General features: G+C 35.0%; 4 protein-coding genes and 2 non-coding genes across 6 annotated transcripts; 5 read left to right on the forward strand and 1 right to left on the reverse strand.

Moving 5' to 3' along the window:
- Nucleotides 1-248: 248 nt before the first annotated feature.
- ATSPO22 (Tetratricopeptide repeat (TPR)-like superfamily protein) lies at nucleotides 249-7,062 on the forward strand. The gene is made up of 5 exons (XM_085727567.1): nucleotides 249-1,651; nucleotides 4,764-4,953; nucleotides 5,039-5,071; nucleotides 5,351-5,968; nucleotides 6,157-7,062. The coding sequence occupies exons 1-5, from the start codon at nucleotides 333-335 to the stop codon at nucleotides 6,778-6,780; spliced, it is 2,784 nt and encodes a 927-aa protein (XP_085583693.1). The 5' UTR covers nucleotides 249-332; the 3' UTR covers nucleotides 6,781-7,062.
- Nucleotides 2,185-2,288, forward strand: TRNAY-GUA (transfer RNA tyrosine (anticodon GUA)). The gene is made up of 2 exons: nucleotides 2,185-2,221; nucleotides 2,253-2,288. It is a non-coding gene; the product is annotated as a tRNA-Tyr (tRNA).
- On the forward strand, nucleotides 3,663-3,756 carry TRNAY-GUA (transfer RNA tyrosine (anticodon GUA)). The gene is made up of 2 exons: nucleotides 3,663-3,699; nucleotides 3,721-3,756. It is a non-coding gene; the product is annotated as a tRNA-Tyr (tRNA).
- A 3,107-nt stretch (nucleotides 7,063-10,169) lies between the features above and the next one.
- Nucleotides 10,170-19,566, forward strand: LOC146908956 (Rhodanese/Cell cycle control phosphatase superfamily protein). Its single transcript, XM_085723849.1, has 4 exons — nucleotides 10,170-10,857; nucleotides 11,195-11,297; nucleotides 11,839-12,177; nucleotides 19,250-19,566. Exons 1-4 carry the CDS (start codon nucleotides 10,172-10,174, stop codon nucleotides 19,298-19,300), a joined length of 1,179 nt encoding a protein of 392 aa, XP_085579975.1. The 5' UTR covers nucleotides 10,170-10,171; the 3' UTR covers nucleotides 19,301-19,566.
- A 654-nt stretch (nucleotides 19,567-20,220) lies between these two features.
- Nucleotides 20,221-22,453, reverse strand: LOC146908957 (UDP-glycosyltransferase 74G1-like). The gene is made up of 2 exons (XM_085723848.1): nucleotides 21,733-22,453; nucleotides 20,221-21,182 (listed from the first exon to the last, which is right to left on the reverse strand). The coding sequence occupies exons 1-2, from the start codon at nucleotides 22,390-22,392 to the stop codon at nucleotides 20,451-20,453; spliced, it is 1,392 nt and encodes a 463-aa protein (XP_085579974.1). The 5' UTR covers nucleotides 22,393-22,453; the 3' UTR covers nucleotides 20,221-20,450.
- Nucleotides 22,454-22,884: 431 nt separating this feature from the next.
- LOC146908958 (uncharacterized) lies at nucleotides 22,885-23,382 on the forward strand. Its single transcript, XM_085729317.1, has one exon. The coding sequence runs from the start codon at nucleotides 22,885-22,887 to the stop codon at nucleotides 23,380-23,382; it is 498 nt and encodes a 165-aa protein (XP_085585443.1).
- The last annotated feature ends 4,063 nt before the right edge of the window (nucleotides 23,383-27,445 follow it).

A 27,445-nucleotide genomic window follows, 5' to 3' on the forward strand; every position in this document is an offset into this window, starting at 1 on the left:
TTCATATTTTAATTATACTAAGCGTAAAATTTGATGTATATTTTTTGGGTTGAAATAACGCAGCTCTAAATTTTTTAATTTTTTTAAAATAATACCACTCTAAATTTTCCCCTAAATTTTTTTTTTTAATTTTTTTAAAATAACACCACTCTAAATTTTCCCCTAAAAAAAATTTAAAACAGCTCTAATTGTTTTTTTTTATCAAGCCAACAGCTCTAAATTTAGCACAATGTAGAATGGGTTAAAAGATTAAACCATAAAAAAAGGGATAAAAGAAAGAAAACGACCAAAAGGTAAAAAGAAAAACCAAATTCAAAATTCCCGCCAGAATAATGCGAATTGCAGAGATATCCTCACCGGAGCTCCGAACACTCCACGGCGACAGCGACGATCAGCACATCCTCTCCCAAATCGAATCAATCGTCAAGCAAATCGAAACTCACTCCATCAACAAACCACCACCAGAAACAACCGTCGTCAATCTCCGGCAATGCCTAACGCAGCTGAGTCAACTCGCTCCATTTTCCAACTCACTCAAGCTTCAGATTTGGAAACTCAGTTACCGTCTTTGGAACGTCTGTGTCGATATCTCAAACACCGCTTCCATCCGCTCTTCTTCATCCTCCACCACCGTCGCCGGCGAAAATCAGGCAGAACTCCGTCACTTAACAGCCGACCTCCTCTCCATTGCTAGCGACGTCACCGGAATTCCTTCTCCGGTGATGAAATCAGCGTCGTTCTACTACAAGACTGGTATGTTATGGCATAATCTCCGGAAATTCGATCTCGCCGCGAAATGCTACGAACGAGCCACTGATCTGGTTTCGAAACTCGATATCGCTTCGATAACTGACGCCGGAGAGAGAAAACTGCTTTTAGATCTGAATTTGGCTCGGTCCCGAACAGCTTGGGAGGTTCGGGATCAAAACCTTGCAATTGCGTTACTGAACCGAAGCAAAAGCTTGGTTTCTGGTTCGTGTGAGAATTACCAGGAACTAGCGAAGCAGTTTATGTCGTTCGGGAAATGTTCCCTCGCGGCGAATAGCGATTTGAGCGAGGCTTTGAAGTTGATGAACGAGGCGTTGGAGAATTGTGAGAAGGGATTCGGTGCAGCTAGGACACGGGAAGAGAAGGTGGAAATTCGAGGTTTGAGGTGGAAGGTTTTGAGGTTCATAGCAGCGATTCATTTGCAGAAAGAGGAATTTGAAAGTGTTGTTAAGTGCGTGAAGGTTTTAAGAGATTCTGCTGAAGGTGGTGATGATCATCCAAGTCTTTCTGTGTTGGCGATGAAAGCGTGGTTAGGGTTAGGGAGACACGTCGAAGCGGAGAAGGAATTGAGGGGAATGGTGATTGATAGAGGGATTCCAGAAGGTGTTTGGGTATCTGCAGTGGAGGCTTATTTTACAGCAGCAGGGACCGCTGGGGCAGAGACAGCGAAAGGGGTGTTTTTAGGGCTATTAGGGAGGTGTCATGTCAGTGCTGGTGCCGCGGTGAGGGTGGCGAGTAGGGTGCTTGGAGGCTGTGGGGAAGGGAGTAAAGTGAGGGCTAAAGTTGTTGCTGAGCTTGTGTCTGATGAAAGAGTGGTGGCGCTTTTTGCAGAAAAGGATGCTGCTAAGGATAGAACTGCAATGCATGCTGTTCTGTGGAATTGGTATGATAATGTTATTACTTTTGGGTTCATTTCTAATCTGGTTCTTCTGCTAGCTGCACAATTGTATAGATTTGAATGTGGTTTGTGATTGTTTTGCGCCATTTGCATGATGATACTGTGGGGTGTGTCTTAACAGTTTACCTTAAAAAATATAACTTAATGATTGTAATCTTAATGTTTTGTCATCCTAAATGCTTTCACAAGATAATATGTGCCAAGTGTGTGATTAAATGTGAAAAATGTTTTTGTAAGTTATGAAAGTGCAAGCAAAGCTATATGGGATAGCTTTCTTGGTTGAAGTTGAACTGATCTAAGAGGATATTCAATATAACCAAATCACTGTTCATTTCTTTGTTTAATGGATGTGATGTAAAAAAATATTATTGTATTAATACATATATTGTGGGTTCAGTATGGCCAATAAGCTCCCTTTTTGGGGTTTCCATCTCACTATGCAGTATGCAAGTGAAATATTATTCTGGGAAGAGTCTTCCCATTGCCTTTTCTATTTGATTAAACAATTATTTCTTATCCCGACCTTAGCTCAGTTGGTAGAGCGGAGGACTGTAGTTGGTAACATGCCAAATAATGCCAAATAGCCATCCTTAGGTCACTGGTTCGAATCCGGTAGGTCGGAATTTTTTTTGGATTTTCTTTTGGTAAAAAAACAATTATTAGTCCACAGCTTCATAACATGTGATGAACAAATAGCCATCCTTAGGTCACTGGTTCGAATCCGGTAGGTCGGAATTTTTTTTGGATTTTCTTTTGGTAAAAAAACAATTATTAGTCCACAGCTTCATAACATGTGATGAACTAATGTCAAGTAAAACAGGAAGGTACAATTGAAATCATATCATATAGGTAACAAATAAGTTACCTTTTGCCACTCTCTCAACAAATCCTAGCTCCACTGCAAAAAGTAACCTTCAAAATACAGCAAAAATAGTAGAATCAGGTGTGAAATACTTTCGTACTACTATATTCCTGCAGCTGCAGTGTTTATCTAACTAAGCAGTGGCTGCTATTAGAAACTCAAAGAAGATGATTAATTCATCTTTAGATGCATAGAAAATGAATTGAATTGTGTACAGAATAAAAATGAAACTGTTACATTAAATGGCTTCCATAAAGCTATTTTTAGGCAGCTGCAATTAACTCTGTTAATTGCAGAATCTGTTGCAACTTTGCTGACTCGCGATAGTTGGTTACAAGGGTAGTTATGCAGCCATTCAAAAAAAAAGGGTAGTTATGCAGTTTCACTAACTCTATTGTGGCTTTTTCTAACGCCAGTTCTACATATCTCTAATAACTGCAATCTACATTCATTCTCTTGGTACATTTTAAATCATCTAGGTTGATCCTTTTGTGGCTTTCATATAGATTCTGGACAACTGCCTAGGAGACTAGTTTTGTTTTTCTCTTGTCTTTATCAACTGCCTAAGGATATAACAGCAATGCATGATGTTCTTTGGAATTGGCATGATAATGTTATTACTCTTTGGTTCATTTCTAATCTGGTTCTTCTGCTAGCTGCATTGTTGTATAAATTTGAATGTGCTTTGTGATTGTTTTGCGCCATTTGCATAATGATACTGTGGGGTGTGTCTCAACAATTTAACTTCGAAAATATAACCTAATGATCGTTATCCTAATGTTTTGTCATCCTAAATGTTTTCAGAAGATAATATGTGCCAAGTGTGTGATTAAATGTGAAAAAAGTTTTTTTAAGTTATGAAACTGCAAGCAAAGCTATATGGGATAGCTTTCTTGGTTGAAGTTGAACTGATCTAAGATGATATTCAATATAACCAATACACTGTTCATTTTTTTGTTTAATGGATGTGATGTAAAAAATATTGTTGTGTTGAACACATACTGTGGGTTTAACATGGGCAATAAGCTTCCTTTTTGGGTTTTCCATCTTACTATGCAGTATTGACGTAAAATACTTTGCTGGGAAGAGTCTTCCCATTGCCTTTTCTATTTGATTAAGCAATTATTAATCATCCCGACCTTAGCTCAGTTGGTAGAGCGGAGGACTGTAGTTGGTAACATGCCAAATAGCCATCCTTAGGTCACTGGTTCGAATCCGGTAGGTCGGATTTTTTTTATTTTTTATTTTTTTAGGTCACTGGTTCGAATCCGGTAGGTCGGATTTTTTTTATTTTTTATTTTTTTGGTAAAAAATTTTAGGTCAGTGGTTCGAATCCGGTAGGTCGGATTTTTTTTTATTTTTTATTTTTTTGGTAAAAAAAACAATTATTAGTCCACAGCTTCAAACATGTGCTTAAAACAGGAAGATACAATTGAAATCATATAGGTATCAAATAAGTTACCCTTTGCTACTTTCAAATCATATAGGTAACAAAAAAGTTACTCTCTGCTACTTTCAAATCATATAGGTAACAAATAAGCTAACCTTCAAAATACAGCAAAAATAGTAGAATCAGGTGTGAAATACTTTACTACTACAAAATTCCTGCAGCTGCAGTGTTTATATACCTAAGCAGTGACTACTATTAGAAACTCAAAGTTGATGAATTCATCTTTAGACGCAGAGAAAACGAATTGAATTTTGTGTTATAGAATAAAACTGAAACTGTTACATTGCAATGGCTTATGGCTTCCATAAAGCTATTTATAGGTAGCTGCAATTAACAGAGTGAGTTGCAGAATCTGTTGCAACCGTGCTGACTCACGACAGATAGTTACAAGGGTAGTCATGCAGTTTTTCTAACTCTATTGTGGCTTTCTCTAACACCAGTTCTACATATCTCTAATAACTGCCATCTACATTCATTCTCTTGGTACATTTTAAATCATCTAGGTTGATCCTTTTGTGGCTTTCGTATAGATTCTGGACAACTGCCTAGGAGACTAGTTTTGTTTTTCTCGTCTCTATCAGCTGCTATCGGTGTATCTCTTTTCTAAAGACCTCTAGAAATGACATCCACTAGAGCACTGCAGCATAAATATGTTGGAAGAGTTTACAATTTGCTTGATGAATATTTGCATTTCATATGATTGCGAAATACCTTGGAATATTTGCATTTCTTTCCAAGCAAAGTCAGTCAAATCACTGATCTCAATATTTTTACCCGATTTTCAGTGGTGCTGACAATTTTCAGTCAAAAGATTATGGGACCAGTGCAGAACTCTTTGAAAAATCAATGCTATATATTCCACATGACACAGAGAACAGAATACTTCGAGCCAAGGGCTTTAGAGTTTTGTGTCTCTGCCACCTTGGTCTCTTGCAACTGGATCGTGCCAAAGAATACATTGACGAGGCTGAGAAGGTATTATTGAAAATTAGAATTTTGAATTTGTAGCATTAACTTTCACTCAAATAAGAAATATTAACCCTGTTTTCCATCTTTGCAGCTTGAACCCAACGTTGTCTGTGCTTTTCTTAAGGTACCGTCTTCTCTATCTGTTGGTGTGTATTGGTTTTTCTGTATCTATGTTACACACATGTATAAATAAAATATAGGCGGACTAAAACAGCAGACAAATTCACAATGCTTACAGATAGGTTTGGATCTTGTGATGACACCTCACATTTGATTACCTAATGATTGCTTTAAGTTGGTTACTACTAATAACTAAGCCCACTTGCTTCTTATTAGGGTAATGTTTGTTGATAATTGGAATGACATGAGAACTTATATTAACTTTTCATTTGTTTTAATTCAGTACAAAATTTATCTCCAAAAGAATGACAGCGAAGGTGCTATTACTCAAATTGAAGCGATGACTGCGTGCCTTGACTTTCAACCAGATTTTCTCTCACTTTCAGCCCATGAAGCTGTTGCTTGCAGTGCTCGATCTGTTGCTGTTGCCTCTCTATCAACTATGCTAACCTTCTACACTTCAGGAAAGTCCATGCCAACAGCAGAAGTTACAGTTATGCGCACCTTGGTCACTATTCTATCTCAAGAACCGGGTAATGAACAGAAAGTTCTTAAGACCTTAAAACATGCCCATACACGAGCATCCGAGCTTGGTCCTGATTGCTTCTTTGGAAAAGAGGAGGTTGGAAGACGTGAGCGAAATTGGTTTGCTGTGACTTCATGGAACTATGGTACAAAAACAGGACAGGATAAGAACTATGAATTGTCTGCCGAGTTCTTAAGACTTGCATCAAGTTTTTATGATCTAGTTAAAGGGTCTGATGATGAGAACAATGTCATGGTTTGTAAGTCATTAGTGCTTTCTGTGTCATCAATGATAGCTTCAGAATTTCAGAGGAAGACTGCTATGTCAGAAACCGAAGTCAAACAAGCTGTAACTTTACTAGATAGGGCAGGGCAGGTATGAATTTGTTCTTTTTTGTGTTACATTGCTACCTGATGCATTTAGTCTTTTTCAAAAGGGTCAAGTTGAATTGATAGGAAAAAATAAGCTGTATTATACTATCAAAAGTAATTTGTTGTTAGGTTATATTTTTTAATTGTGAATCTTGTTGAATATTATCTTGCTCCTATCATATGTGGATGCAGATGCTAAAATCAATTTCAGCTGGGAGCTTTGCTAATGATGGCCAAATCAATACTGTTGCACCTGATCTTTTCTTCATATACACCTTATGTGCTTATGACGTACAAGGAAGGCTAAATGACTTAGGATCACAACTCTTCACAGTGAAAAGTTTTGCTAGTTCAAAGGCTTGCAAGCCTCAGTACCTTCTTCAGATAGGCTTACAAGCCTCACAGGGACAGCGGTCTAATCATGAAGTAGCCACCTTTGCTCTAAATGAGTGTCTCTCGTCTTTCCTTTCATCACCAGTTCCAGATTATCAAAATGTTGCTCTTGTTGTTCGGAAGCTTATAGCCATAGCTAGTATTCACAAGGGTGATAAAGATGATGATCTTGTATACAGCATGTACAAGCAAGCCTATAGGATAATGGTTGGGTTGAAGGAAGGTGAATATCCAATTGAAGAAGGAAAGTGGCTAGCCATGACTGCATGGAACCGAGCCGCAGTGCCAGTGAGGTTGGGTCAGATTGAAATGGGGAAGAAATGGATGAATATCGGCTTCGACATTGCAAAACATGTTTCAGGCATGGAAGTTTACAAAGCATGCATGGAAGATGTTCTTAGCAATTTGGAGAAAAAACTTTGATGTGCATGAATATCAAATTCGGGTTTCTAGCAGTTATTGAAATAGAATCGATGCATGTTGTACAGGACAGAAGCTTAGTTCATGTAAATGTAGGAAAAATCTGGATTTTACTTTGTTAATGTTCTGTAGGGTTTATAAGAGTGTTCTTTTTGTTGGTCTTACAAAAGGAACATTCTACAGTCAGATAGCCATTGTAATTTTCTGCACACATTTCCTGTATACCCAAAAATGTCCAAGCCAATTATATGAATGGTTAGTATTTACTATAGTTTTCTCGCAGGATCTTTTTTACTTAGTTGCCAATGATGTTAGAATAATCTCCTACAATGTGAAAACTATGAGAATTCAAGTTCCCATCGAGAGGGACTCACATTACCACAGGTAGAAAGAGATCTTTGTGTTCACCCACTACATGGTACATAGTATTGATTATTACAAAAAAGTACACAGATATTCCTCCCTAAAACGTTGTATAACCCTTTCGTTTTATTGTTCTCAACCAATTGTGTAAACTAAATTTGTCATATATTTTTAAGAATTTATCTTTTTTTTTATCAAGAAGAAATGATAAAAACAAAACCAAACTACAATCTCAAGCGAACAACTCCAAGAGCATCATCCAGAAGGGAACGATGCAGTTGAGGAGGGCAAAAAATCCAAGACTTTAGAGCATCCGAAGAAGAAGCATCATGCTTAGGAAGCCAATCTGCACACTCGTTACCTTGGTGGAGGGTATGATGAAAATGAACACTCCAATCTCAAGATGTTGCAGTATCATAAAAAATTAACCTTTTTCTTAAATAAGAACTTAATTACTATATATTGAAAGTGTAAAATAGTTTGACTTGTTCCTTCAATCATATATCATCTTTGGATGTTTCTACGTGCTCTCTTCAGTCCTAAATATAAGAGAATAATCTTTTTTTAGGTTTATTGAATAATTAATGTATCTAGACTATAATATAAATTAGGCTTAAGTGCAATTTTGCCCCCCCTATTTTGACTAATCGGAATTTTATCCCCCCTATTTTAAAACTCGGAATTTTACCCCCCCCCAATTTAATGTTTTTCGAAATTTTACCCCCCCTATTTTAAAACTCAGAATTTTACCCCCCCAATTTAATGTTTTTCGGAATTTTACCCCCTCTACCACATTATCTTATTATCCACCTAATTAATTATTTAAATTAAATAATTTTTAATTACAAAAAATAAATAACTTTTTTAAAAAATCGAAAAACAATTTAAAAAATACCTTAAAATGCAGAAAAAAATTCTAAAAAATACTAGAAAATAAAGATAAAATGTAGGAATTACAAAAAATAAATAACTTTTTAAAAAAATCGAAAAAAACTTTAAAAAATACCTTAAAATGCAGAAAAAATACTAGAAAATAAAGATAAAATGTAGGAAATAAACCAGAATAAACGAAAAAATCCAATAAAAATACATGGAAAATTCCATTAAAAATACATGGCTAATATTTGGATGATCAATTATTAGGTGTATTATTGCACTCGTATATTTGGCTAATGATCATCCAAATATTTACAGGTGCATTATGTTTTTTTTCATGTATTTTTAATGGGATTTTTTTTCCGTTTATACTTTTTTTCCATGTATTTTTAATGGAATTTTTTTTGTTTATTCTGGTTTATTTCCTACATTTTATCTTTATTTTCTAGTATTTTTTCTGCATTTTAAGGTATTTTTAAAAAAAAAATCGATTTTTATAAAAATTTATTTAGTTTTTGTAATTCCTACATTTTATCTTTATTTTCTAGTTTTTTTTTCTGCATTTTAAGGTATTTTTTAAAGTTTTTTTTCCATTTTTTTAAAAAGTTATTTATTTTTTGTAATTAAAAATTATTTAATTTAAATAATTAATTAGGTGGATAATAAGATAATGTGGTGGAGGGGGTAAAATTCCGAAAAACATTAAATTGGGGGGTAAAATTCTGAGTTTTAAAATTGGGGGGGGGGGGGGGGGGGTAAAATTCCGAGTTTTAAAATAGGGGGGGCAAAACTGCACTTAAGCCTATAAATTAAATACATCATTTATTCAATGAATCTGAAAAAAGAACATTCTCTTATATTTAGGACCAGATTAAGTAAAGAAAAAGATATAAATTAAATACATCATTCATTCAATAAATCTGGAAAAAGAACATTGTCTTATATTTAGGACCAGATTGAGTATAATTTAAGAAAAATGTTAATTTTTTATGATACTGACCGTGTAAAACATTTTTATATGTGTATCTAATCAATGTCAAATAGATATTTTTACATAGTAATTTGATTGAGTGTATGTGTAAAAATATTTCCCTCCGTCGATGCATACAAATTAAATCCGTAAAATAATAAATTTATACATGCTTATTATATTAACAAATAAATTTTGAAATACAATTGCCTTAAAAAATATATTTATTTATATTTAAAAAAAAAACTAATCTCTACTAAAATTGAAAGTCTTGTTTGTTATTTTCTTTAGACGAAGTGTCAAACACGATTGTAAACTCTTACACACATACACAATTGTGGTTTGAATATGAGTGAACGTGTCAACTGTCAATTATAATAGGGTTAATTAAGTTTTTAGTCCCTATTAATATTCACAGTTTTGTTTTTAGTCCCTACAAAATAAAATCACACTTTTTAGTCCCTGTGACATTTTCCTTAAGCATTTTAGGGACTAAAAATGCTGATGGAAAAAATTTATAGGGACTAAAAATGCTGATGGAAAATTTTACAGGGACCAAAAATGTTGATGAAAAATTTTATAGGGACTAAAAAGTGTGATTTTATTTTGTAGGGACTAAAAACAAAATTCTGAATATTTATAGGGACTAAAAACTTAATTAACCCATTATAATTGTTAATTGAGTTAGACCTTACAGCCAAATAAAAAGTCTATATATTATACTCCCTCCGTTTCAAAATGAGTGTCGTTTTAAGTGTTTACACACATATTAAGAAATGCAATGATTAAAAGAAAGAGAATGATTATTTTACCAAATTATCCTTATTAACTATTGGTTAGTTTTAAAAGTAATACTTTGGAAGTAGTGTGTGAGTATTAATTGGAGGGTACAATTGAAAAGAAAAAGTTATTATTGCATTGAAAACTGAAAGTAACATTCATTTTGAAACAATTTTTTTGGCTAAAGCGACACTCGTTTTGAAACGGAGAGAGTATTAAATAAAAATCACACACATTATAAATCCTTGGTGCTAAAATAAAATAGTACATATATTTTTTGACTGGAAAAATAACATACATAAATGAAATTTTTGTCTAAAAACAATTATTATATAGATTAAATTATAAATTCCTATCTATGAAGAAGTTGCATATGATAATGTTAAGCTCTTTATCCTTTTCCAGATGACCTTTGGTATGTCCGTTTGCCACTCTCTCATGGATTCCCTTTCTCTACTCCTCTCTTATCCACCCTTCACCAAAACCCACCCCAAAACCCAAAAACTCTTCACCACTAAACCCTTTTCTCTTCTCTCAAACCCTAATCCACCCCACTCTTCATCTTTTCCTCAACCCCATTTCAACAAAAAAATCTCAATTTCTCATTCTCCTATCCCACTTCAAAACCTCTTCAAAAAATCCACCTTTTCACTTGCTATAATCAACCTCTTAACTCCGTTTCAATCCCTTGCTGTTGAAGCACCCACTTTAACCGAATCAGATGCAGGCAGAATCAACTTAGAATCAATTCTTGTTTCCATTGATGATTTTTTCAACAGATATCCATTTTTCGTTGCTGGGTGTAGTTTCATTTATCTTGTTGCTATCCCTTTAGCAGAAGAGTATTTCAGGAAATATAAATTTGTTTCAGCCATTGATGCTTTCAGGAAGCTTCGTGACGATGCGGATTCACAGTTGTTGGATATAAGGGATAGGAAGAATGTGAAGTTTCTTGGGTCACCTAGTTTGAAGATGGTGAATAAGGAAGCTGTGCAGGTTGAGTTTGTTGAGGGAAATGAAGATGGGTTTGTTAAGAAAGTTTTGGAGAGGTTCAATGATGCTTCAAATACTGTTGTCTTTGTTTTGGATAGGTAAAGAATGAAACTTGTTCTGTAGCAATTTAAAGAAATTTATGTAGCGATGAAATTGTTTTCGTATAAGCTATAAGCAGTTTTCATAAGCTATCCTGAAGAGCTTATGGAAACAAGCTTAAAAAAGCTTACAAACATGTCATAAGCCGTTTTCATAAGTTCTACGAAATAGTCGAACAAATGTTTATGTCAGTAGATAAGCTCAAATAAGTCAATCCAAACATGCTATGAGATTATAAGAGTCACATTGTTGATGAGAGTGTTTTCGTTTTCTATGATCAAGTATTGTTCAAGTGTAAAAAATTTCTCACTTGTTACTCTTTTGAATGTAAGGTAGTTTCGACGGTAATTCCATGAAAGTTGCTGAGTTATTATTCAAGAATGGTTTCAAAGAGGCCTATGCCATCAAAGGTGGAGTGAGAGGCCAGCAAGGGTGGATGGTATGGTCTTTCTCTTCGTTTTCTTATGCATGTTGTTTGTTTACTAGATGCATCGAACGTACTTCTGCATTTTATTCATATAGTTCTTATGATTTAATTGGTATGCAATGTCAGTGTAAACATTTATTACTGTCAATTAATTTTAATCTCCAAAACCAGATTGTTAAAAATATTTGACTTTAATTATAAATATCTTAAATGTCATTTATAGGATTAGTTGTGATTGTTCGATAATGTAAACATTTACACCAACTGTGTATTGAAATTAAACTCTTTTTCTTAACCTTAACCATTTAAGTTTGATATAAGTTAGCATTCTACACTGTATATATCAAAGCACCTACGAAGCTTTAAAAGATATCTACTTGGCATAGTATATATAAAGATTTAAACTGGGTATTCAATTATCAGATCTTGGAAATTCATTCCCCACACATCAATTTGCTGCCAACTAAGGAATGCATGTAACTATGTATCTGATTGTGGAAAATCTGTTTGAAGTAAAGAATAAAGTTCATATGTTAGGTCTTTGTTGTGGCAGGCTATACAGGATACCCTTTTGCCCCCTTCTGTCCATATAAACCGAAGGAAAAAGACTAAAGTGCCAAAAGAGCTCAGTACAAATGGAAATGGGGCCATGCAGCAAAGTGATAATAATAACGAGAGTGTGGTATCCTCAGATATCCCTGCAGTTGGAAACCAAGAGACAAATGGAAATGGGGCCATTCAGCAAAGTGATGATAATAACGAGAGTGTGGTATCCTCAGATATCCCTGCAGTTGGAAACCAAGAGACAGAAAATGGTCATGTGAAAAAGTCTGTGGAGTCCAATCCGGAAATGAAAATCAGTTCAGTAGTTTCCTCTTCTCCCTATCCTAATGTATGTAATTCTGAACTCTCTCTTTGTCTTTTGCTTTCACTTCCTTTTTTCCGTTGTGACCCTTCATGTCTAACAATGCATGTTCAATGGTTTAAGCAGAAAACATCAATTAGTTAATGTTGATTTTTGAATTATGTAATAGAACTTTTTTTCCGTTGTGACCCTTCATGTCTAATAATGCATGTTCAATGGTTTAAGCAGAAAACATCAATTAGTTAATGTTGATTTTTGAATTATGTAATAAAACTAACAGGCAAGGAGGAAAAGAAATTAAGAATCTGTTCTGTAATGGACTGAGTGGTATTTGTATCACTCATAAATAACAAAATTTTGGTATGACATGTTGGTCCTGCATATACGAGATTGGCATAATATGCCACTGATGCAGGAGTGATTTTTTTAGCACTCTTGTTGTGCCTACGGGAGCGTGACTTAGCGCATGCTTTGTTGAAGCCTGGAGGGAAAGCGAATGGGAGTGGAAATGACCAATTCCCATTCCATGTCTGGTTAGGTGATTGGAATGGGATGAGTACTTTACGATTGTAGGAATGTAAATACTAGAAACAAAAGAGTTTGAAATAATAACCTAGAAAACACACATTACCCTAGATGCTCCTAACTCCTAGAGGTTAACTGAATAGAATCCTTTCAGGAATTATGAAGATCTTAGGTGGTAATTCTCTATGTGCGCCTTTGCTTGCTCCTTTGGGATCCAAGCATGCCATAGGCCCTGTGACTGGTAGTACTGGAGTTACTTATTACCATTTGAGAGCAACCACAACAACAACCATGCCTCTTCCCACTAAGTGGGGTCGGCTACATGGATCAAATTACGTCATAATGTTCTATCATAAACCTTCGATCCAACTAATTAATCTCTAGGTCTTTCTTAATAGTTTCTCTTATAGTGTTTCTGGGTCTTCCTTTGCCTCTAGTGTGTTAGAGTATATAGAAACTAAGGCTTATACTGTAACTAGTAATAGTTTAAGTATTAGTGCTTAGCCTCTTAGAGTGTGACATGTGTCACCACTTATATGCATCCTAGAATGCATCTATAAATACATTGTAACCCCCTCTTTATCATTCAATACAGAATAATAACTTTCTCTCTCTTTCTCTCTTACTCTCTCCTTTCTCTCTCCTCTAACTGAATTCTGTTACAAGCTTCACCATTGTTCAACAATGGCGGTTGCTAACTTCTAACATGGTATCATGAGCTATTTTTCTCGATCCTAAACCTGCTTCGTCTTCCTCATCCCAAACTTCTCCTATTCCTACGCACAACACAGAAACTCAGATGAACACCAATGGCGTTCAACGAATCACTCCTGCAGCGTCAAAAACCTTCAAACAAATCGTATCGGTCAAGCTCGACGATACGAACTACCTTCAGTGGAAACAACAGGTTGAAGGCGTTCTGCGTGGAACGAAGATGGTACATTACGTCGTTTCGCTGCAAATTCCACCGGTTTTCCTCTCTGATGCTGCGCGAGGCCGGTGAAGAAAATCCGGCGTTCACCGAGTGGGAGGAGCAAGACTCGTTGCTGTGTACGTGGATCCTTTCCACCATCTCTTCCTCCCTGCTTGCGCGGTTTGTTCGGTTGCGCCACTCTCATGAGGTATGGGATGCTATTCATGCTTACTGTTACACGCAAATGCGTACTCGTTCGCGACAACTTCGTTCTGAGTTGCGCACTATTACTAAGGGAACACGTTCCATTGCTGAGTTCATAGCTCGTGTTCGTACGCTTTCTGAGACCTTGATGTCCATTGGAGATCCGGTTTCTCACCGTGACCTCATTGAGCTTGTTCTTGAAGCTTTACCAGAAGAGTACAACGCTATAGTTGCTACTGTGAACAGTCAGGTTGACCTAATTTCTCTGGATGAACTGGAATCACAGCTTTCGACACAAGAATCACGCAATGAAAAGTTTAAGAAAGCCTTAATTGGAGATACTGCCTCTGTTAATCTGACTCAGTCCTCTGCTCCTGATGGAAAGAATGTTAATAATCAGGCTTCTGGTTCATATTTTGATCAGCAGAATAATTTTTCCTCAAATCCTAATGGACATGATGCTTCTCAGTTCCTTAACCCTAATTTTGGAAATAGAGGTGGTTTTAGAGGAAGAGGATCTCGTGGAGGACGCTCTAGAGGCAGGGGAGGCCGCAATTATGGTAGAGGAGGCTCTGTTCAATGCCAGATATGTTACAAGATGGGGCATGATGCTAGCATTTGCTATCACAGGCTTTCTGTTCCTCCTCAATATGAGGGATATGGCTCCTATGGTGGATCCTTTACTGGCTATGGAGGCTCTGGAAATGGTAATGGTTATGGAAATTATGGACCTCCTCCTAATGTTTGGCTACAAGGTGCAAATCCTAGAGTTGCACCTGGACCTTCATCAAGACCACCTTACCCTCCTCAGTATGGCAATCTTAGGCCTCCACCACCACAAGCTTACTTGACTGGTACTGAGTCCATTAACTCCAACTCTCTGCACAACAGTTGGTACCCTGATTCTGGTGCAACACATCATGTCACACCAGATGCTACAAACCTCATGGATGCTGTGTCCCTATCAGGTTCTGACCAAGTACATGTTGGTAATGGTCAAGGTCTGTGTATCAACTCTGTTGGCTCATTAAGTTTCACTTCACCCTTCTCTCCTTATACAACTCTTAAACTTCATAATTTACTTCATGTGCCCTCTATCACTAAGAATCTTGTTAGTGTCAGTCAATTTACCAAAGATAACAATGTTTTCTTTGAATTTCATCCTAACACTTGCTTTGTAAAATCCCAGGATACTTCTAAAATTCTTCTTAAAGGTCACATTGGTGCTGATGGCTTGTACCAGTTTGATAGTCCATCTGTGTCTCTACCAGCTTCACAGCTATCTGCTTCAAGTCCAAGTTTCAACTCCAAGTGTCAAGCTAATGAGTGCTTTTCTCCCTCTAGCTTTCCTATTCCCAGTTTTCAATGTAATAATCTTGGAAGTACTTATACTCCAACTAGTAGTAGTAGTAACATTAGTAAATCTACTGTTTCTTCCTTGTCTATGTACAAAGTCTGGCACAACAGGCTTGGCCATCCTCATCATGAGGTTCTTAGGAATGTAATGAAATTGTGTAATCAAAATCTTCCTAATAAAAGTGTCACAGATTTTTGTTCTGCTTGCTGTTTGGGTAAATCCCATAGATTACCCTCTGTTGCATCTAATACTTCCTACAACAAACCCTTTGAACTCTTATTTTGTGATTTATGGGGTCCTGCATCTATTGAATCTCATGGTGGTTTTTCTTATTTCCTAACATGTGTTGATGCATACTCAAGATATACTTGGATATTTCCACTAAAGCTAAAATCACAGACTTTTACTATGTTCAAAAATTTCAAAAACATGGTGGAATTACAATACAATCATCCTATTAAGTCTGTCCAAACAGATGGGGGTGCTGAGTTCAAACCCTTCACTCCATTTCTCTCCTCTTTGGGCATCACTCACAGACTGACATGTCCCCGCACACATCACCAAAATGGGTCAGTGGAGAGAAAACACAGACACATCATAGAAACTGGTCTTACTCTACTTGCAACTGCTCATTTACCTCTCTATTTCTGGGATCATGCTTTTCTAACAGCAACATATCTCATTAATAGATTACCCTCACCTGCCCTTGACAATAAGTCACCCTTTTTCCTGCTCCATCTCCAATTTTCAAGAGCTTTGGCTGCTCTTGTTTTCCTTTTACTAGACCTTACAACAACAACAAACTTGAGTTTAGGTCAAAGGAATGCATATTTCTTGAGTATTCCTCCTCACATGAAGGGTATAAATGTCTTGATTCTGCAGGAAGACTACATCTCTAAAGATGTGATTTTTAATGAGTACAGGTTTCCATATGAGGAGTTATTCCCTTGCCAACAAACTTCACCTGCTGCTGCTACCAGTTTTACTTCCTCTCCTTTTCCCAACTTTCAGTCCCCTGGTTCTAGTGGCTTACCAACAGATGCTACTACCACTGGTCTCTCAACCTCCACCAGTGCATCACTCTCAAGTAACACCTTACCCTCCATCACCACTCCTCCTGTCTCATCACCCCATCATCAAGATTCCAGAGTTTCATCTCCCTCTTTTCACAACCTACCACCAGGACCTATACTTAATCCTACACCTATCACTGTTGTTTCACCCTCACAGTCATTCCCAGAAAACCAGTCCATTACTGCAAGTTCTCATGCCTCTGATGAGTCTGCACCTGACCCCACTCCACCACTTGCTCCCCCACATCGCATTCATCCCAATAACACTCATAACATGGCCACAAGGGGTAAACATGGTATTGTCCAAAAGAGACTCCAACCAACTTTGCTTCTGACTCATGTTGAGCCAACCACTTACAAGCAAGCTATGAAACAGTCACACTGGCTTCAAGCTATGCAGCTTGAATATGAGGCTTTGTTGAAGAATAATACCTGGACCATTGTATCTCTTCCTCCAAATAGGAAGGCTGTGGGATGCAAATGGGTTTTTAGGGTTAAACAGAATCCAGATGGGAGCATAAACAAATATAAAGCAAGACTGGTAGCTAAAGGATTCCACCAATTGCCTGGCTTTGACTACAAGGAAACCTTTTCACCAGTTGTTAAACCAGTAACTGTCATAACAGTTCTGACATTGGCAGTGACACACAGGTGGTGTATCCAACAACTAGATGTCAACAATGCCTTTTTGAATGGCTATCTAGAAGAGGAAGTATACATGGTACAACCCCCTGGGTTTGAAGTGGCAGATTCCTCTATGGTTTGCAAACTCAACAAAGCTCTATATGGGCTCAAGCAAGCTCCCAGGGCATGGTTTGAGAGGTTAACCTCCACTCTCCTAAAGTTTGGGTTCTGTGCCAGCAAATGTGACCCCTCCTTGTTCATTTTACACAAGAATCATCACAGCACCTTTATCTTAGTCTATGTGGATGACATCATCATCACTGGAAGTTCCAAGTCCCTGATTCAACAACTGGTTCAGCAACTGAACTCAGAATTCTCCCTAAAGGATTTGGGTCAACTTGACTATTTCCTAGGAATTGAGGTGCATCACACTACTACTGGCTCCCTTCTCCTATCTCAAACTAAGTACATTCATGACTTACTTGTCAAGGCAAATATGGCTAATGCTAATGGTATTGCATCTCCTATGGCTTCCAGCACAAAGCTGTCCAAATATGGGTCCAATCATGTCTCTGACCCTACTTTCTTTAGGTCAATAGTGGGTGGCCTACAATATGCTACTATTACCAGACCTGAGATCTCTTACTCAGTCAACAAGGTGTGTCGATTTCTGTCTGCACCTTTAGAGGATCATTGGAAAGCAGTAAAAAGGATCCTTAGATATTTGCAAGGTACTATCACTCATGGTCTCCTCATCAGTCCTGCATCACTGCATCAACCTCTTTCTCTCACTGGTTTCTGTGATGCTGACTGGGCATCTGATCCAGATGACAGAAGAAGCACCTCAGGTGCTTGCATTTTCTTAGGTCCTAATCTCATTTCCTGGTGGGCTAAGAAACAGACTCTTGTTGCTAGGTCCAGTGCAGAAGCAGAATACAGGAGTCTAGCACAAGCTTCTGCTGAAATCCTGTGGCTACAGTCTCTCCTACAAGAGCTAAAAGTACCAATTCAAGTACCTCACATATACTGTGATAACTTGAGCACTGTGTCTCTGGCTCATAATCCTGTGCTGCATTCCAGAACAAAGCATATGGAGTTGGACATATTCTTGTTAGAGAAAAGGTTATCAACAAAAATCTGCTTGTTTCTCATGTTCCAGCTCATTCTCAATGGGCAGACATCCTCACCAAGCCACTGTCCACTTCCAGATTTTTGGAACTCAGAGACAAACTGAGAGTTTCAGACCTGCTCAGTTTGAGGGGGGAATGTTAGAGTATATAGAAACTAAGGCTTATACTGTAACTAGTAATAGTTTAAGTATTAGTGCTTAGCCTCTTAGAGTGTGACATGTGTCACCACTTATATGCATCCTAGAATGCATCTATAAATACATTGTAACCCCCTCTTTATCATTCAATACAGAATAATAACTTTCTCTCTCTTTCTCTCTTACTCTCTCCTTTCTCTCTCCTCTAACTGAATTCTGTTACAAGCTTCACCATTGTTCAACAATGGCGGTTGCTAACTTCTAACATAGTGATCTAACTATCCTCCATTTGAGAGCCACCAAAAAATTAAAACGAATTTGCACCTTCATTTGTGCTATAACTCATTGGTATAGTGACATGACACTAGCACAATAATTTGGAAGAGTTCAAAGTGAAAGCGATACCCACTGTTATTCATTTGTGAGCACTAATTGGTTAGAAAGAACATTGTTATTCAGATAGTATGATATCAATTATAAAAAAACCTTTTTGGAAATTAAAAAGGAAACAGCAGAATGATTTGCTTGCTATTAATTTAGTTTTTCTTTTCTTTTCTATTCTGAATTTCTGATCCAAGTTATCTTGAGTGAAATCATTATGCAAATATAAGAAGAGTTAATTATGTTTTTAGGTCCATAAACGTCTTTGTACTCATGTTCGGTTTAGTCCCTATAATATAATTATTTATTGGTTTTGGTCCCTGTAACATCTGATTTATGTTCTGGTCTCAAGAGTCAAAACAAAGGACCAATTTTAGCATACTTTAGGACATTTGGAACAAAATATGTATATATAGACTGAAGTCAAATATCAACATAAGTTGGGCGCTATTAACATAATTAACCCATATAAGATTTAAATAAATTTATCTGACTGTGGATGAAGATGTGCATTTCAGATTCCTACTTTGTCAAAGCATTCATTCCCTAGTAATGATATACAAAAAAGTGGAAGATGACAATAAACTTCTCTGTAAATTTGATCCATTTTGTTGTTAAAATTATTTACTTGTACGATTCTAAAACATTAAATGGAATCACTGTGAACATCTACGTGCTTTCTTACATTTAAACCATTAGGATTCCATTCTTTGTTAAAATAAGAACTCCTTCATCATTTTTATCTCTCTTTGCAGTACCCAGATTTGAAGCCACCATCATCTCCAAGTCCATCAAAGCCACAATAATGATGTCAGCAATACCTTACTCAACTAGCATCTTTGGGGAAGAAATTATTTATGCAAAGACAATATGGTTTGGTGACTGTTTTAATTCATAATTTTACAATTATTCTTTCTCTTGTTGTTGAGTTTTAGAGATAGTGTAAAGCATGTGATCCTCATAAACTTTACAAACAATAATCTGGTTCCGGCTGTTTAGTAACTACTAAAATTTCAAACATTTTGAAAAACTCATAAAAAGAAACAAACAATGGAAATATGAATTTATTGAATGTGTTTTGTAACAACGGCTCATATCAGATCAAATTTTAGATTCACTTTTCAAAGTCATACCAAGTTGAATCACATACACAAATATTAGTATTTATTTTTTTCTTTTAATGGTATAAAATATTTCATTAATCTATTATTTGTTGGTTTTAATTTATTTTTAATAATACTTATTAGTTAAATTTAATCCAATTTTTTTTACTATTTCATGTGTTTAAAAAATAATCCATTATTTTCATTCTTAATTGTTAATTTTGTGTATATGAAATGTTAAATTTTGCATCAAACCAATGATTTTACTGTATCTTTATAATATTATTTTTCATTGATTTTTACACAATTATAATTTGGATATCCAAAAACCAATTCAAACTAAACTACATAAAATTGGATCGGATCAAAATTAATTTTCATTGATTTTTACACAACTATAATTTGGATATCCAAAAACCAATTCAAACTAAACTACATAAAATTGGATCGGATCAAATCATATATTTTTTTAGAAGTCACCTAAACTGAACTTTGCTACAAATCATTTTTACTGTATCTTTATAATATTAATTTTCATTGATTTTTACACAACTATAATTTGGATATCCAAAAACCAATTCAAACTAAACTACATAAAATTGGATCGGATCAAATCATATATATTTTTAGAAGTCACCTAAACTGAACTTTGCTAAAAAAAACTCACACATAAAGTGTTGAGAAATGAGTATTCAGGTTCAAACCCGCACCTTACATATCAAATGTCCACAACTGTATCTATGATGTTGCAAAATATATACCTATACCGAAAAATAATGTTATTTAATTAAGTAAACAACTTTATGTAAAAAATTATACTAGTATATATAAGAAAAATTCAATTGATCAAGAATTAATTTGTGGTTGAAACTTGGAACAAGCTATTCACAAATTCTATCATGTTTTTATGAGAACTTCCATCTTTACCAACCGCTCTTGCAGCCAAAGTCTTCCATTGCATGACATTATTCATAATCTCTTTGCCTTTCTCACTCATATCCATTATTTCACATATACAATCCTTCAATGTATCTTTTCTCACTATTTGTTTCTCATCAACTAAAGGTCTAATTCCTACTTTCCAAACATCTACAAGAAACTTTGCATCAATGCCTTGGTCTGAGTAAAGTGGCATTGCAACAATTGGGACTCCTATACTCAAAGCTTCCAATGTGGAATTCCAACCACAATGTGTTACAAAACACCCTATTGCTTCATGAGCTAGAACCTCTAACTGGGAGCACCATGCCACAACTAAGCCATTCTCTGATTTCTTTTCAAAGTCTTTTGGGAGCTTAGTCTCTTCAGAGGTTTTCACTACCCATAAAAAGTAACTTCCACAATCTTTCAAACAATGTGCTACTTCCTCTATTTGTTCCTCATTGAGTGATGCCATACTCCCAAATGAAACATAAACAACAGACCGTTCTGGCTTATTATTTAGCCATTCTATACTTTCGTCGCTTTTTAATTGTGCAATACCATAATCTTCATCACCTTTAACTCGCTTATCTAAAAATGTATACGGTAGGCAAGGCCCTACGGTCCTAAAGTTGGACCAAGTCTTCATTGTCCAATCAGCCACCTACAAAGCATTTAGAGTCATTAATGACTAACCTTTACAAAAGCATCATACAAGTGGTGATTCAATTGGTAAATGCTTAAGGTGTCTTTAGTTATGATATTTTTACACATAAATTTCTACAACACTTTAGATGGTTAACCAGAGCCGTGTATAGCACAATACGAGTAAAGCCTTCGAAGTTAGGCCTCATACTCATGTTTTTGTTATAATCTAGTGTTTATAGGCTAACAAAAGAAAGAGATAGGAGTTCTTCTCTAAATGATGCATAACACTTTTAGTGTCGTTAATATGTTAATACAAACATTTTTTAGACATATAGTTTATAAGGTGTCTCATACTCTCATTGTGTTCTTACCCTCCCTCCCTCTTTATCTCTCTTTTATTTTTGTTACAAAAGAACATGAAAAAACGTTTGTCTCAAAAGTTGTCATAAAATGGTTGTACAAATATCATTTCTTAAGGATGAGAATGAAATTTTAACATAATCAAATGGTTGTCGTTTGGTGTTTGTGCGTTATATATTGTGAATTTATCCCAAATTCTTACTTACCTCTTTCTCCAGCTCAAAGAAGGAATTGCCAAGGATCCAATCAGCTTTGTGAATATTAGAGAACTGCGCCATTCCCAAATCAAGAAAGGTTGGATCTTTTTCATAGGTAAAGTAGAAAGAAGGCATGTCCCTAGGTTGTAGTTGAGGAAGTGCAGGAAGAGTAATCTCTTGCTCAACAAAGGGAGGTTTCAACTTTCCCAAATGAACATGATAGTATATACTATTCATAACAAGATTTTGAGTTAGAAAAGAAGCACCAACAATTCCAAATTCCTTTGCAACATCTAAGCACCAAGGCATGAATGAATCATAAATAAGACAATCAACATGGTCGTTTGATCTAGCATTAAGTTTGTTAATAAGATCAGCAAGAGATTGTGGACCAAGTTGCCAAAATTTATTCAAATACAATTTAAAATCCTTTGCTTCAGCAACTCCACCTTTGTCAAAACCATCAGAAATGGTCTCAATTGTAATGGAATTATTTGGCAATTTAGGTATGTTTTTGTAGTAGGAAAGGGTGGTGACAAGTGTTACTTTGACTCCATGTTGTTGTTGTAAAAGCTTGGAGAATTCTAGCATTGGATTAGTGTGACCATGTGCTGGAAATGGCAACACCAAACAATGGACACTCTTGGTGGATATGGTTTTGTTCTCCATTTGTTTCACAAACTCTCTTGTGGGGTGAGAAGATTAGGGCTTGAAGTGTTGAACTTGTGGTAACTATGAGGCATTGTATTGTGCATATATTTATACGAAGACAACTTTGAATCCTGCATTTCTTTTAAAAAATAACTTTGACTTCTGCATTAAATCTATATTGTTCAATAACGATCCATTGGCTATGGAAGTAACAATTGCGTAAGTGCGTTTGCAACGATTTTTAATTCTATAACTTTGAAATTTGTGTGGGTACCAGACAAACATACGCGTTGCTTCCTCCAAAATAAAACGCGGTTTTTTTACTTTTCCCGGCATAAAAATTAAAATAAGAAGGCAAATTCGAAATGATTCACGCTAACGATTAAAGAATTAGTCGTTAATTTGGAGTTGATGTGATATAACGGTATAGATTAAAGAATTGACTTAAAAAATCATTTTAATCTCCATGTGTAAGACAGTGACATTATACAAAGCATGAGATAATAAGAAATGCATTTATCATGTAACAAAAAGGTTACACTCAAACTCAATGTTGATGGTAGCTTTTTAGAAGATTTTGGTTGTTTAGGTGCTGGTGGTGTTGTTTGCAACCACGATGGAGATTTGATAGCTGGTTTTTCTCACTATGAAGTTGGAGGTGATGCGTTATTAGCTGAGTTACGTGCTATCCAGATAGGTTTTAATTTTTGTAGTAAAAAAGGTTATGTTAACATTATTTGTGAGAGTGAATGTTTGGAAACAATTGACCTGATTATTGATGGTCATGATCATACCTTGCACACTTATGCTACTGACATCCTTCATATTAGAGATGATTTACATGGAAATGAAAATGGAAATACAACATTAGTGCATGTTCTTAGGGAACAAAACATGTGTGCAGATTTTATGACTAAGGAAAGATCACATGCAAGGTGTTATGCTCACAGGAACTGCCCTCCGTCTTGCATGGAATCTCTCATCCTGAGAGATAAGCTTGGAATTTAATTTTGTTTTTTGCTCTTTTTTTCTTTTTCTTTTTTTGCCTCGTTACATTGTAACACTACCAAAAAAACAAAGCATGACGTCTCTTATACAAGTAGAGGGTAAGATTGGTTTCCGAAATTAGTCAATTATTGCATCTGATGCCTATTTTTAAAAAAAAAAAAATATAGTAACATTATCATCTTTAAATATATTTAAAAAAAAAATATAGTAACATTATCATCTTTAAATATATTAAAACTAGAGTAAACTCTTGACAAAAAATAAATAAATTAGAGTAAAACTCTCATTTTGATCTTTAAAAGTGTGATGCATTGTGAAACTCATTTCTGGAAAAATTTAAATTATGAAAAATTGCCCAAATGTTATTTTAGTCGATTATCTCCAAAACATTAACCCTCCTAAAATTTGTCAAATAAAATCTCGTAAGAAAAAAAAAATTAATTTTCGTTCTAAATCCTTCACAATTTGTCTCATTTTCTCTCTCTCTTCTTGCCCCCCTTTTCCTCCACAAGAGTTGTACTATCTCTATGCTATAAAATTCTCAGCAATAAAAACTAAAACTAATGAAATCTAACAACCTTTTCCCTCAAAAAAAAAAAAAAAATCTAACAACCTTCACTGTGTAACCTTACTTTGTAGTTCTTCATCGTAGATAAGATTGAGAGATAAATAAAAAGGAAAAATTATTAAAATTTATATTGAATTATTGATTAAAGATAGTAAATAAGTACATGAGATTCTCTAAATATGAGTTTGTGAAAAATCAACAAACTAACTACCTATTTTTTTTTTTTTTTATAAAACAACTAACTACCTTTTTTTTTTTTTTAAAACTAACCAACCACCAAAGAACAAACTGTCACTAACTAACTAAATTTTCACCAACTCTATAATTTAATAGCCCCACAAACTTAGATTAAGAGAATTTTTGACCTAAGTTTGGATTACAAAACCCAAAAGCGAGAGAAAAAAATATAGGTTGATAACCAAAATAGAAGGAAAAAAAATACAATAGAGGCAAACTATACAAATTGCACTATAATAGAAGGAAAAAAAATAGGTTGATAACCAAAATAGAAGGAAAAAAAATATAATAGAGGCAAAAAAATATAGGAAGATAACCAAAATAGAAGGAAAAAAATACAATAGAGGCAAACTATACAAATTGCACTGTAATACACAAAAATTTAGCGAAAATTGTTTTTCACACATGTGTTTAAGCTGAAACACACCAATAAAATACCGAAATACCCCTTCGACAGTTAACTGCCGCGGAACTTCAAACCTGAAATAACAGAAGATGCAGATTTGAAACAGCATATATTTATACAAAATTTAAAAATTATAAACCTGAAATAATTTGTAGATAAACAAATGAACGAACCATTAATATTTAAAAATTTAAAAATTATAATCAAAAGTATACACACAAACATAATAAAACACACACACACATTAGCATAGTCAAAAGAGCGGACAGACGGGCGCGGTAGTACCCGTCTTTCCGCATTTAAAAATTTAAAAATTATAATCAAAAGTATACACACAAACATAATAAAACACACACACACATTAGCATAGTCAAAAGAGCGGACAGACGGGCGCGGTAGTACCCGTCTTTCCGCTAGTGAATATAATATTATTTTTTTTGAAGAAGGTGAATATAATATATTTAATATTTAGATATACCGACTTCTATAAGATTATTTAGTAAAATAAAATTAAAGTAAAAAACATCTAGAAAATTAAATGATATATAACTTTAATGCACAATTAAGTTTTTTATTTATAAATATCATATTCGGTCAAAACTATAATTATAAAATATCAAATATTTATCATTCAAAAAAAATATCAAATCTTTAGATATGTTTTTAGTACTATTATGGTAAATAATGGTTTATGATTTTTCCTTTAATTTTGTATCGGGTGGATAAAGATGTTTGAAAACCTTATAATATACTAGTAATTCAATAATTAAAAGGATTTGAATGGTCAATACTATAATAAATATGTTCATATGTAACATAAAGTATTGTGTGAGAAAATAAAATCTATAAATAGGTTTCTTGAAACCAAATTTCTCATAAACAATCCATTTTATACAGTTGTTTTATCCTATGTGATGGCCAATATATCTTTTTATCAATTTTTTATTCTTCCTCCAACATTTCTGTTGTTTCATTTGCATAGACCTCCTTCAATAATGATGTGTATTCATCATCAAATTAATCAAATCGACGAAATACCAAACCAATGTATTTTGGATCATTAATACAATGTCCCCTGTAGAAGTGTCTCAAAAAAATGGATCTACCCATCCTGGATGGTTGTAATAATAAGTGGGAGGGTGATAATCAAATATTCATTCTTCATCAATTACCAAGTAGACACTTCAGTGGGAGGGTTGTAATATTTTTGAGTTTGGCGGCATAGAATGGATGTTCATCGGGGTGCCAACCTAGTTGGGATGTCGTTGCTACCCATTGATGCATGTCCTTCTCCTCATTTAGCGGAAAAAATAGACACTTCAGTACAAATCCCCCAATTTATGCATGTATATTTGATCTTATAGTCCAATGTATAGTTGTTGTTTTAATCTTTCAAATTTATATTTGTGAAATAATTATGTACTATATTGATTTGAATCGAGAAATATATGAAATGATTTGCGCTTGTGTTTAAGTTTTGTTGTGGATCATATGTTCAATTTGTTGTTTAGACGGTTTTTTTTAACTCAAATGTTGTTTAGATCGTGAAAAATAAGTGCTATGGTTTTTTTTCTTCTTCACATACACAACTATTTTAAATATTTATTATTGATTTACATTTGGTATACTTATTATTGACGGTCCTCGTGAGCTTAACTCAGTTGGTATGGACAATGCATAATATATGTAAGGTCCGTGGTTCGTACCCCGACCACCACCAAAAAAATACTTATTATTGACGCGTAATATTCTACTTTACTTCCACAAGTACAAGGAAAGCCAACCTTCTTGTTGAACTAGCTTATAAGATTGTTTGATGGTAAACTAATTTATAGTTTTTTTATATGTTATTTAAAAGTAGCGTTAATGCTTGTAGCTTTTTACATTTCATTCCAATTTTAAGCTTATTGTTTTAATTGTTTCATCATTCGTTAAGTAAGATATACATCCCTTTTCATCTTCTCTATTATCAATTTTTCAAACCGTTCTAGATGCACGATATCTCAATTAAGTTTTATAATTAGAGAATAGATATTATGCACCTTTAAGTCATTTTATATTTAGTAAAGCTAAATTTACCAAACATGTTAATTTCAGGGTGCCAACTAAACTCTCTCTCTCTCTCTCTCTCTCTCTCTCTCTCTCTCTCTCTCTCTCTCTCTCTCTCTCTCTCTCTCTCTCTCTCTCTTGTTTTCAAATTTGTTGAGATTTGCAGGCTTCAAGGTTTAAGGTTTTGCATCGATGCCATATTGATATTCGTATCAGTCCTTGGAATTGATTTCAATTTGGTTTGATATCCTCGTCACTCTCTCCATTTGATTTCGAACAATTTTACTCGAAAGTGTCGTTTCACTTGCTGTCATTTGTTCCGGGGAGTCGTTAGTTCGGGAACCTGTTTCGTGTTGAAGGTCGGACCATACACCAGTGTGTTAAACCTTTGTTTAGTGTTCCAAACGTTCATGCATCGTCATTTTTTGCAACTTTATTTCACGCTAGTACGCGGGTGTGCTCATGATCGCTGTTTGTTTGTTAGAATTGACTAGGAGTTAGATCTACTTATGTTGATCTAATTGTCTTTGTTGCCCATTATGGTTAACCTACACTTTTGTGTGGATTTATGGGTCACGTTTTATGCCCCCCCCAACAAACTTTTTACTCTTTTGTTTTTTATTAATCTAATTTTTGTTTGCTTAAAAAATAGGGTTAATAGGCTTTTACCCCCCTATAATATAGGTCACTTTTGGTTTTGCCCCCTAGGAAATTTTTTTTTTAGATTCCGTCCTCGTAAAATGAAGATTCTTTGGTTTTGTCCCCTGAGCCAGTTGAGTCAGCAGAATCTCCTACGTGACATG

Source organism: Medicago sativa, chromosome 7 (assembly GCF_051527215.1).
Source record: "Medicago sativa cultivar Bolivia chromosome 7, Bolivia_mono, whole genome shotgun sequence".
Taxonomy (NCBI): Eukaryota; Viridiplantae; Streptophyta; class Magnoliopsida; order Fabales; family Fabaceae; genus Medicago; species Medicago sativa.